This window comes from Crocuta crocuta, unplaced genomic scaffold, assembly GCF_008692635.1.
Source record: "Crocuta crocuta isolate KB4526 unplaced genomic scaffold, BGI_CrCroc_1.0 scaffold126, whole genome shotgun sequence".
Lineage (NCBI taxonomy): Eukaryota > Metazoa > Chordata > Mammalia > Carnivora > Hyaenidae > Crocuta > Crocuta crocuta.
Window position 1 is genome coordinate 8,086,534 of NW_027531000.1, and position 12,757 is coordinate 8,099,290.

Consider the following 12,757-nt stretch of genomic DNA (forward strand, 5'->3'; position numbering starts at 1 on the left):
TCTATGTATACTAAAGCACATTTTCTTCTTTCAGGAATTATAAGCATTTATGGGATAATACCGCAAAGAGACTCACACATGAGCCCTTGACTGAGACTCAAGTTTCTAGCAGATAATTCCACTGGGGCTTCTCAGTACTACTGTTCTTCTTCTCCAAATGGGAGGATAATTTTCTGGACTGAAGCCAATACTGAGATTACAACTGTCATGTTCATGGTGGTTTCCCCTCTTATTCTACCATATTAAATCCAAATAGTCTATCTAGCCATTTTTTACATGAAATATTAAAACGGATAACCAGAGAACTGCATGGCCCTGATCATATGAATATACTAGTCTTAAACCAGAAATGTAGAGTAACTTTCATGAAACACCCCATCTCATTAATTTCTGACTTATTTCTCAGGCATATATCATATTACCTACCTAATGGACTAAAGCAGTATTCTGCCTTCTGTAGTCAGTAAAGTGGATGATGTTGGTTGTCTGGTGTGCCTCCATTTCTTCCTTTCTTTATTTATAAGATAACTCCCATTTCTCACTGAACTATCTTCTCTTCCATTGCCTCCCACTGTCCATAAAATTCAGGAAAATCTGACCATATTCCCTGTTCTAAACAGAGGATCTTAAATTGTTTTAACCCAATTATCCTTGCTAGGGATTGGTTGAGGAATGAACTTTTGGGCAATGGGATTTGAGAAGAGATTTGCAAGATGTTTTGGATACAGGAAGGATGAATAAGGATTGATGCTTTGGTGACCGTGGGCAGCCATTGTGTGACTATACTGGAAAGCAACATGCAAAGAAACAAATCATAGAGAAACTACTCAGAGGTAATGCGAATTTTTTCTGAGGAAAGTCAGAAAAAGCCCTCTAATTTTAATGTTTGTCTTTGCAAACATTTTCCTCTCTGAAACAACTGCTTCCATTGCTACTTTCTAAGATAAATAGAATGCAATGCAATTTGCCTTTCACAAAAGTGGTCAATTCCCACTAGTTTTACCATGTTTCTGATGATTAAATTGCAAGTATATTTTCATTGAGCATACATCTTTACATAAATTACAGTACATTTTATAAAATCATATATTTATACTTTCTAAATCATGCTTTCATCAAAAAGCCTAGTGCTTTTTCAGTAATAAAAATGATTTGAAAACAAATTTTGGGAAAAAAGGTAATTTAATTTTCTTACCAACAGACTCTAAATTAAGGTAGCGTTATTACCCTTTCCTTACCCCAAGTGAACAGTACATCAAATAAATGTGATTATGAATTAAAGGCAGCAAATAGCACAGTTACATTATTAGAAGGGATAGAAAAACACTGAAGAACTCAAGAGTCTGACTTGATATGCTTTGTCTAATGCACTAATTGCAAGTTTTCCCCATTAACAGTTTCTTTCTGCTTAGTGAAGATTAGAAAGATACAAAATCATATTTGCTGAAGGAGAGGACAGAGGAGATTGCTCCTAGATATGATTCAATATATAAAACATTACTCATAGAAAAGAAAGGAAAATATTTCACTATTATATGAATCATTTTATTTTTTATTTTTAAAAATTAAAAAAAATTAATGTTTTCTTTATTTCTGGGGGGGGCAGCATGAGCAGGTGAGGGTCAGAGAAAGAGGGAGACACAGAATCAGAAGCAGGCTCCAGGCTCTGAGCTAGCTGTCAGCACAGAGCCTAATGAGGGGCTTGAACCCACGAACCGTGAGATTATGACCTGAGCCAAAGGTGGATGCTTAACCGACTGAGCCACCCAGGCGCCCCTGTATGAATCATTTTAAAATGCAAGAAGACATCATAGTTCTGATTTAACTGCAAAATGTTATTGTTTTTAATTCCTCCTATGACAAATATTGATCTTCATTCAACAAAATGCAGGACAGATCAAGCTGGACATCGGAATTCTGCCACAATTTCCCGCAGCCCAACAACATTTGCTAGGGAGAGCAAAAGCTAAAAATCCAATTTGCCCAAAGTAGATGCTCACCATAGTAAGTGAGACGCCCTCTGGCGACATTTCTTCCCCGTGAATTCTCAGCAATGCACTCATAGGAACCTGTATCTTCCTGTTGGAAGTTGGGGATTTCAAGCACACCATTGAATTTCTTCAGTTTAATTTTACTGGAAAAGGGCAGTCCATCACTTCTCCTCCAATTAATCTGTGGTACAGGACTTAGAAGAATATTGTCAAGTTATTTGCTATTTTAAACAGATGTATGGATGCATTTTAAGCTTGACAAAATAAAGCTTTTGTTAGGATATAGCAAAAAGGCATCCGTTTTCAAATGCAGAACATCTCCAGTTGTTAATTATATAAACCTGATACGAGGCTTAACCTCAGTTGATATTTTGATAAAATAAATTCTGCATTTTCTTAAGTTAAATAGTGATTTAGAGAAAAAAAGCTAAACACGTATCCATTATATTATAATACAACAAATGAGCAAACAGAACAAAAATAACATCAATCTAGTTCATGAAATTAGGCTGGCATAGTCATTGTCTGCAAACTGCCGTTATGGTTTCGACCTAAATTATATATGTGCATTCTCCTTGTATTTTAGTTTTCCTTTGCTTCTAAATGAAAGAAAATTTTAGAAAATAAGGAAAAGAAGAGTGTCAAAAACTGTCTTGATCTCTTTCAGCAAAATAATACTTCAGCACACTGGAGTAAATGTTATAAAACTTACTTTCCAAGGGCAAAACATTCCAATTTCACAGTTGCCCCTTTAGCTGCTGGAAGAGTTTCTGGAAACTGCACTTCTATTTTTGGTTCATATTCACCCATCACACCTGTAAATCCACAATACAAAGTTAATAGTTTCAATGTTTCCTCTGGAACTGTCCCATTTTTCTTAAATAAAACTTTCTTCCTCTCCATTTTGAACTAGTTTCTCTAATGATTTAAATTTCTCACTAGTCATTCATTAGGTACTTTTAAAAGCAGAGTTAAGTGGGGCGAACATGTAACATTATTAAACATCGGGGACCTTGGATTCCATGATTCATAAATTACCATTTACAGAGCAGTTCCAAGAAAGCCATTATGCCTTTTACATTGTATAAAATGGGAGGCTTTCTTATTCTGTATTTAATCTGGACACTTCTAGTCAAACTGAAATATACAATGTATTATGACTTCTTGAAATATCCTAAAGAGCAAAAATTATGGGAGGGAATTTACTTAATGGTACCCTGGTAGCAGAGAAACCAATCTTAAACTTCTTAAATGGCACCCTGGAGACAAGAAACAGTAACTTCATAAATGAGAAAGGTCAAATTCAATTATAACTGACTGGAAAGAAATGCTTAGGAAATATGTGGTCATGACATTGTGCTGGAACAGATATGGTTTTGTGTAAGTGGGGCAGTTACACAGGGTTACACATCTGCTTCCTCTGAAGCTCATGTGTTACCCTGAAACAGCCATGAAGGGGTAGAGGAAACACATTTGTTTTCTTTTCCTCTTTACTGAGGTATGATTAGCAAACACAGATTATATATATTTAGGCTATATGTACAACCTGATAGTTCTTACTATGTACCATGTGGTGATTTAATATACGTATACATTGTTAAATTATGATCTCAAGTCAAGTTAACACATCTAGCACGTCACACAGATACCATTTCAAACTTCTTAATATTCTGTGGTGAGAACACCTCAGGTCTACTCTTATAGCAGATTTCAAAAATACAATACAGCATTATTAATTATCATCACTGGGCTGCTGGGAGTGGGGAAATGGGAAGAGGTTCATCAAAGAGTATGGACGTGCAGTTACAAAATGAATAAGTTTTGGGAATCAAGTATATATTTTAAAAAATTAAGAGATGCTGTATATGCTATAAAAATATATCCAGAGCTTAAAGAAGCTTACAGTGGCTGAGGACAAGTGACTTCATGACAATGGAACCTGAGCCCCCAGGCTCAGAAAAACCTCATGCTTAGTTTAATGCTCTCCTGTCGCCATCTTGGAATTTCTAATAACTTCTGAACAATGGATCCGTGATATTTATTTTGCACTGATCCTCGAAAATGATAAAGTTGGTCCCAGGTAAGGATGAGGTTAAGGGACCTATGCTCAATGAAATAATCTTCATCACTGTACTCATAAATATTTTTGGTTCAGCAAAATGTGAGATAATTCTTCATGGTATACTTTTCACTTTTTCCCATTTGTTTTTGCTTGTATTCACAACATTTACACTTAGAATTGCACCTTGAAATATTTCCTACCATCAGAACGTAGCACCAAAGGAGTTGGGGAGCCCAGCACTCTGGTGTTCGTCACCGTACTGGTCACCACACACGTGTAATTACCCACATCAGATGGCTCGACCTTGGCAATGTACAGGTGGCCTGTCTCTTGAGAGACAAATCTCCGACTATCTTCTTCAACAAATGATGGGTATTCATTGAAGATCCAAGCATATGATAGTTCTAATAAAATTGTTGGAGAAAAGAAATTCCATCATTAAGGCAGGTTTTCCACAGTATACAAAAAATGCACAAAGCCACCTTTGCTACAGAGTAATGGTGAGTGTTGCTATTGTAGGTCATGGAGAGAAACAGTTCTATGAACTGATTCTGCAGTCAATCTGCATTACGGTGGAGGACACTGCTGATGAGCACTCCTGTGGGAGCAATATTATTACCGTCATCGTTATCACTACTCCAGACACCTCCTGACAAGGCTCTCTGGTTTCAGTCTTTCTCCCTTTTAATTTGTGTCTCCATACCACACCTTCTATGAGCTTTCAAATTTACTAACCTCATCATGTCAATTTCTGATATAATACTTAACCGCAATTCCCTGGATCTCTTGGGAACAATGCCACGTTTCTTAACCTGAAGAGCAGACTCCGCATGGTGAAGCTCCCGCTTCAAGCCTTAGCCCTGGGTCTTTGCACATGCTTTTCTAGGAGCCTACAGTATCCTTGTTCTTTCTCTATTCCTTTGCTTCCACCCCTTTCAACCTAAACCCCATTCTCCCACAACAACTTCCATATGGTTTTCACAGCTTGGTTCCAAACATAAGGAGCCACCTCCTCAGAGAAATCTTCCTTCATCCTTGTCTCACGGCAGGTTCTCACTGATAGAGCAACACTAAGCTTCTATCAGTTAAAGCACTTACTGCTTTATATGTAATGGCCTATTTACTTAACCTCCCTCTCATCTCTAGGTAAACACTGATGTCAATTCTTATCCTGACTGCCCTCCCCCACCCAATTAGCAAAATGAAACATCCAGAGACACTTAACAGTCCTCAATAAACATTTATTGAGTTAATTAAGGATACAATTTTGTTTCTATCCCCTATGTAAAGTCTAATATTAGAGTTTTCTTGACTTTTAGGGTCAAGGTAAACCAACTTTCTCCCAAAGAACTAATGTTCTTCTACTCTGTGATAATGAGGGTACATGATACGATGCTGCATTGTTCTAGATGCCCATATTTTTCAAAGGCAAGTTGTTACTTAAACACGGTTACCACAGTTGACTTTCTGATTCCTTCTTTCCATGGCCCTATTGTCTTTTACGATTTCATCAACATTATTGCACCGGTTTGTTACTGTAATGTTTTTTTCAGAAGAAGTTTCAGAAAACATGTAATCAAAATAAATTTAGTGAATAACAAGTTCAAACTATATTTAAGGCATATTTCCAGTGGGGAAGAGTCTTTGCATTTTGTAGAGTGGGACACTAAGTCAGTATACAAATAACAATGAGATAATGCTGGGTGAGAGTTACTCTGGGTTTCAGAGGAAGGAGAGGTGACATTCTTTCATGACTGGAGAAGAGGTCTTCAAGGACAGAAGAATATTCTGACAGCAGGGATAAAAGCACTCCAAATGAAATGAGGAGCATGTGAAAAGCAAGTCAGGGAGAGAACATGGTAAGTACCTGGTGGAAAGGAGATACAATCGACTCTCTTCTGCCTTCAATGCAAATGCGAATGTTTTGTGATTCCAGAGGTTAGCAAGTCAATAGCGAATCGTGTGCACATTAAGAAACACTGATTTTTAACCTTGAACCGATCTTCACATCATGCTGTATCATTTCAGTAGAATGTTTCATAAAATTCCAATCAGTCATGTGGTAGGTTGTGAAATTTAAGTTGTTGGACTTTATAAAAAATGGGTCTCAAACATCCACTCCACAGTTGGCCTCATGGCTACATTGATGGTGCTCTTCTGTTACAATAACACTAAATAAACCATACAGCTGAAGACTGTTAGTCAGGTTGGCTCAATTAGTTCTGCAACTGCTGAAATTGATAGCTGTGGAAGCCTTAGTTCTTTAGGCTCTTCCTACTACTCTAAGCCTCTGGTCCTACCCCACCATCCTTTAACCCCTGTAACTTCACCTTGTTTTAAAGAAAGCAAAGCCATCTCATTCTGCTTTTCAAAGTGTTCTAGTCATGAAATTAATATGATTGTCCCTCTGCCTTTTATTTTTTATTTAAAAATGTCCCTTGCATCTAGTGAGCTCAAAACTTCCACTGCTCCCCAACATAATAGATCTCAGCTTGGTATTAAGGACAAGAAGTCAACCTTATTAAACCAGTTTCTACTAAATTAAGAATGGTTGGTGGAAAGAACCCACATTCAGAGCTGGAAAGTCTAAAATCTAATAAATTCATATAAAAAATATTATGTAGCAAGAATATATGATCAGTAACCACATGCAAAATTTGGAACAATTACGACATATGTAATTTTGACTGAAATGTTACAAGGTTCCACTTGTATTATTTCTTTTAATCCCAAATCAATATTGTTAAGACTTAAATACTCTACTATTAATATATTGTTATACAGATATTGCAGTGTGACCTAGTAACAAATGATAGAAGAGAAGAAAGTCAAAATTCAAATCATTTTAAGGCTGCTCCCAAAATGAGCATGGGGAATTGAAGGGCGGATTGTGGTGGACATGGAGGTGTCCCACTTGGGTCTCACCTCAGGAGAAGTTACTGAGAGAAACATAATTAACTGGTGGCCACCACCTGCCAGCCCATGAGTGCGGTGGCTGCCTATCCCTGGGCCGCTTCCAGATAATTGATGAACTTCCACTGGGGGGCTGATGCTGGCCCATTGTCCCCAGTACCGGATTTCCCCATGGGCAACTCTGGTTGGAGATGCCCCATCAGATAACGGCCACTCTATTCTCACAGCTGCAAGGTGGTCTGGCTTTCTTCCTGTCCAAGTTTTCCTCTCCTCTCTTTGCTCAAAGATATCAGACTTGAGTCTCCCCTCCCCCAGTTTCTGCTCACTCCTCATCTATTCTTCACAGGCATTTCCATCAGATTTTATTTTAATAACAAGTGTGATCCTCTAATCCCACCTTGGGGTTTGCTTCTCAGAAGACTTGAATTGACATGGTGTTGCCGAAACTGAGTAAAAGACTCTCCTCTGTATTAAAAAGTGTCTCTTTCCTTAGTCCTGGAGGAAATAGCCTCTTTTAACTGACCCTTCTTTTCTGTAACTGTCTAATCCCCTCAGGCTCTTCAAATTTACAAACTAATTCCTAATTGATTCTTAGTAACTACCCTCCAGACAAGCCCAGATAAATTAGCATCCCAGAGGCAAACTCTGTAAGCCCATCCTGAGAACCCACCAAATAAAGAAGAAACTGTAGAACCTTCGTCTCCTCTGCGCTGCATTACTGAGCAGAAGCCCTAAACTATCGTTCTTAATTTGAGAAGCCCTTGGAGAGAAGCTGTTGTTTTGCATAAATCAGTACTCCTGCATTCTTCTTTGAGAATTTGTATCATCAGGCAGATTTGGGGGTCTATCTCAGACTGGCATACTAGTATCTCTTGAGCTACAGGTGGCTTCTATATGTAAACCATTACCAAAAGCACATCATGTATATGATCTTCACACCGTAACATGGACAGTGTGCTCTCTGTATATGATACACTATAGAAAGATATTTTAATGTTATTTTATTAAAATTTTTAACATGTATTCATTTATGGGAGAGAAAGAGTGTGTGTGTGTGTGTGCGTGTGCGCGCGCCCACGAGTGGAGGAGGGGCAGAAAGGGAGAGAGACCCAGAAACGGAAGGAGGCTCCGGGCTCTGAGCTGTCAGCAGAGCCCGACGTGGGGCTCAAACCCACGAACTGTGAGATCATGACCTGAGCCGAAGTCACACACTTAACCGACTGAGCCACCCAGGTGCTCCTAGAAAGACATTTTAAATACTTTTCAACAATATTTCCTGCCTCTTCACATCCTAACAGCATAGTATGTATACTTTTCAATTAAAAGTACAATAATATAGCCTACATATTGGAAAACAATGTAACCAGAATAAATTAATGGCCTTCCTACACTATTTCTCCCAGATACATCCTCAGAAAACCAAGAATAAAAATGATCTTTGGTGAATAGCACAAAAATCTAACCGTAAGGTTTTGAGCAAGGATAAACAGGATAAACAGGAAAAGTGGAAGGAAGAGCTACTTAAGTGATGGAAGAGGTTGTACTGTCAATCAGTTTGAGACTCAGGCAGGTAACCTAAAAGTAATGAGATCTTTAAATATACGCTTATGAGAGGATTTGGGACTAATAATGGCAAGCTGGGCAGAATAAATGCCCCCGGAATATGTCAACACCCCAACCCCTGAAATCTTGAACATGTTATTTGACATGACAAGAGGGACAGTGCAGATGAGATTAAATTAAGGACACTGAGAATGTTATCTTGGATTACCAGAGTTCTTGTTAGAGGGAAGCAGGAGGGTCAGAGAAGAGGAACTATGACCTGAGAAGCAGGGGTGTTGGCCAGAGAGAGTCATCTGAGGATGTTGCTGTGCTCCTGATCTGAAGATAGAAGGAGCCAGGATTCAAGGAAAACACGTGGATTCTAGGGGCTTGAAAAGGTGAGGCAATGGATTCTCTCCGGGAACATTCAGATCCTTCAGCAGCCCCGTCAGCATCTGCCACCTGATTTTAGCTCAGTGACACTTGTACTGGCCTTGTGACTTACAGAACTGTTAAGAGAGCAAATCTGTGGTGTTTTAAACTACTACGTTTGTGGTAATTCGTCATACCAGCAACAGGAAACTAACAGAAATAAGGATCAGAGCTAACAATCAGGTGTTTATTAAGTCCAGGGCCAGTGCTAAGTGATAGACACAAAATTTCCAAAGGAAAGCAAATGATCAGAGACAAAAATAAGTGGAGAATGCCTGCCCTGAGAAGGCCTAAGGAAGAATCATATTTTATACAAAATGATTATAAGATCAATACAATGGCAAGGGGTGGGGTATTCCAAAAGAGACCGCAAACCACAACCACCCCAAAACAAATGAATTCGTGTTTGGTTGTTTTATATAAAGATCCAGAGCCTTAATGACTTATGGAAAGATATCTAACCTGGGCTTAATATGGAACATAATGTCATGACAGACTCCACAGAACTCTGTAGCACTTGCCTACCTTTCTTTACAGACTTCCTTATTACACCGAATGACACACAACTTTTATCTCCTAGTGATGATCTGCCTGATTTCATTTATTGCCTGCATGACTGTGTTAAAATATACGGCATCACTCTGATTGAAAACATTAAAGAATTATGTGACTTACTGAATTCTGGATCAAGTAAAAAAAATACCTGTTGTAATACTAGGAGAGTTTACTTATCATAAAAATCTGCATTTGCGATAAAGATTAATTGTATACTGCAAAGTAAAATATATATCAAATCAGCATTCTTTGGGGATTTTTCAACACCAGTTTATGTATGATGATAAATACAAAGCTACAATAAAAATGATAATTTTATATACTCAAATGAACTAGACTTTACGAAACCTTTCACAACCTCTGGTGTAAATCACAAACACATTAGGCCCAAACTACTTGGCCTCTGGGCTTCCTATTAACAACACTACGTTAATATTAGGTATGTGAAATATTTTTTATTAGAGAGCAAAGAGGCTTTACCAATCAGAGCCATAAGTTAAGATAATGAAGTCCTGAAACTGCTTTCTATAAAAGTAATATGTGATGAATGATATTGCACCTCCAGCCATATTCTTTTTCAGGTCACTTAAGTATAAGGCCAGTCAATTTAACAGGAAATGTGTCACGCTAATGTTTACTTGGAGAAACATTAATACACATACTACTGACATTTAAGGGTTTACTTCTAGTTCCATTATGAAATTCTATTATGAGGGAGATTTAATCCTTTGTATGGGCATTTTCAAGAAGAAGTTGTCAAACAAAACTGCAGTCGAACAAAACTGTTAAAAGTAACTTTGGTTATTTTCTTTGGTGCCAACAGGGAAGTTTGACCTACTTAAAATAAGGTATATTAAAAGGTGTGGGGGCTTGCTGGATGTCATTCAAGATTTTTATCACCGATTCATACAACTGGGAAGGAAATTTTGCTATGGAGCTTAGAGATATCACCCACTGACGGAGGGTCTAAGAGAGTACATATTCAAACATCTAAAGCCATTGTAGACAACTGAAGATAATAGAAGGTTCAAAGAAGAAAAGGTCAATGGTAAGGACTGAAAAAAACTTGTGCCTGCAAAGCAGAAGGCATGTACGGACATTTCCAACATTTTAGTGTGCTGCCTTTCAAAAGTTGTTTGGTAAGTTGTTGTTGCAGGCAACATTACAGGTATTTCCTTGTTTTGCCTGTAAATTCATTCTGACTTAGAGTACTGATAAAAGTGACTTGTGAGGGTCCTCAGATAGAGAGTACTAATAAAAATGATTTGTGAGGTTCTTCAGATAAACAGAACAACGATCAGGGAAGAAAAAAGAAACTAAAAATGACATTCCTTCATCCTTTCACACTTGGAGGCTGATTCTAGGCCAGGAGTCAGCAAAGTAGAGGTAGGGGGTCAAATCTAACCTGCTGCCTGCTTTGTAAACTAAATATTTTGGAACAGACTCACACCCACCCAGTTCTTATTGTCTGCGGCTGCTTTTATGCTCCCAGAAGAATAGGTGGGTAGCTGCAAGAGTCTATACGGCCCATAAAGCCTAAAATACTTACCTGACGCGACTTTTAAGAAAACGTTTGCTGACTTTTGTTCTAGGTCAATGTTAGCCACAGACCAAGTTAGGAGTTTGGCGAGCTTTACCTGCTTGACTTTACTTTTACTCCTCTCTTCCTTATAAGGCTGTCATATATCCTAACTACCACATGAAGCTTCACAAAGCTTAGGCTAGTCTCCTACATCTTCTATGCCTGTCTCTCTTGCTTTAACCCACTGCTTTGTGAGAGCACACATGAGCCACTTCCACTGCAGAAATGGAAACAAGGCAGTTTTCTGATGTGCTCTGTGACCACCATTTTTGGCTCTACCATTTTCTTTCAGAAAAAGAAATATTTTCAGTGAGTACTTGCATCTTCCATCATATCGTGACTCCAGAAGGCTCTGTCTTCATTTTTAAAAAATGTTTATTTATTTTTTTTTTCAGAGAGAGAGGGAAAGAGAGAGAGCATGAGTAGAAGAGGAGCAGGGAGAGGGGGACAGAGGATCTGAAGTGGGCTCTGTGCTGACAGCAGAGAGCCCAGTGCAGGGCATGAACTCACAAACAGAGAGATCAGGACCTGAGATGAAGTCGGATGCTCAACAGACTGTGCCACCCAGGTGCCCCTCTGTCTTCATTTGTAATGCTTCTGCCAGGGTAACTCTTCTCCTAACACATACCTCCATCTCTTGCTGGTACCACGCTTGCTAAAACGGATGTGGTGTCAAAGGGAAGTTCTTTCCTCCATATCTGTTGATGCAGAAATGTAGAGAGCCCTCGAGAGGCCATTCCTTCTTTCTGCTTGGATGCATACATTCTTCCTTTGTCTCATGAAGAACGTTTTCAATTTTCCCAAAGAACCAACAACACCCAAGTTGTTTCAGTGCACTGACCCTACCCTTGGGTCCGTGTTCCAAGAATATCTCAGGATCAGGATGTGCAAGGTGGGGGCCAAATTCAGTGACGCTCAAACTCTAATGTCCAGCAATGATTTAGGGTAACTGAGAAGGGGAGAGGAGGAAAAACAGTGGCAGGAAACTTACTGCCCTACTTCCTTTGGCCAGGGTGCTAAGGAAGCATGGCGTTGTGAAAGGAAGTAGTTTAAATTTTCCTATGAGTAAGTGGGACCTAATCAGGATGAGTCAGTTACCGTGATGTTTCATGAAGACAGGACAACCGTCTTATGTCACAGACACAACTACAGTCACGGCAACCCCTTGGTTGTACGTGGACTTTCTGTCAGAGTGATGAACCTCAAGGAGAAGACTCTCAAATGACAAAGTCAGGTCCTATGATAAGAGAGACTTCGGAAATATAATGCATTTCTTTTCTGCTTCCCCGTTCTTCTTATAAAAAATATGCTCTTCAAAGGAGTTCAAGGCTCTGAAAATGTTAGAAAGCAATTTCAAGATCAGCTCAAAACCCAAATGCTGCGATGACTACAAGTTTCACTGCCAAGACCTGCTTGTGCAGCTAAAAGAAAAGGCTTCGTAATTGCACATTTTGCACAATGCCACGCTTGATGCCCTGTGTATGTTGGTGTGAGGATGTTACATATACGCCAAGTTTCTCTCACTGGGTTTGCACTTTCCTCATCACTTATACTGAATAATGGACAATTTTTATGACTTCGGTGACAGTAAATAACATTTTCCTTTTAAATGCAGTCCAGGAGAAGCTAAAGAATCCTATAGCTCATGGGAGTGCTAATTGGAACCAATTAGAATTTGAT

The 12,757-nt window shown here is 38.8% G+C and overlaps 1 protein-coding gene across 1 annotated transcript in view; it reads right to left on the reverse strand.

Annotated features, from left to right (window-relative positions):
* CNTN3 (contactin 3) overlaps positions 1-12,757 on the reverse strand; it is a 220,247-nt gene that overhangs the window by 91,533 nt on the left and 115,957 nt on the right. The window contains exons 4-6 of the mRNA XM_077770590.1: positions 4,254-4,457; positions 2,704-2,806; positions 2,001-2,185 (exon numbers count right to left, since the gene is read on the reverse strand). Coding sequence (XP_077626716.1) covers positions 2,001-2,185; positions 2,704-2,806; positions 4,254-4,457 — 492 coding nt within the window. The remainder of the gene's footprint in view (positions 1-2,000; positions 2,186-2,703; positions 2,807-4,253; positions 4,458-12,757) is intronic.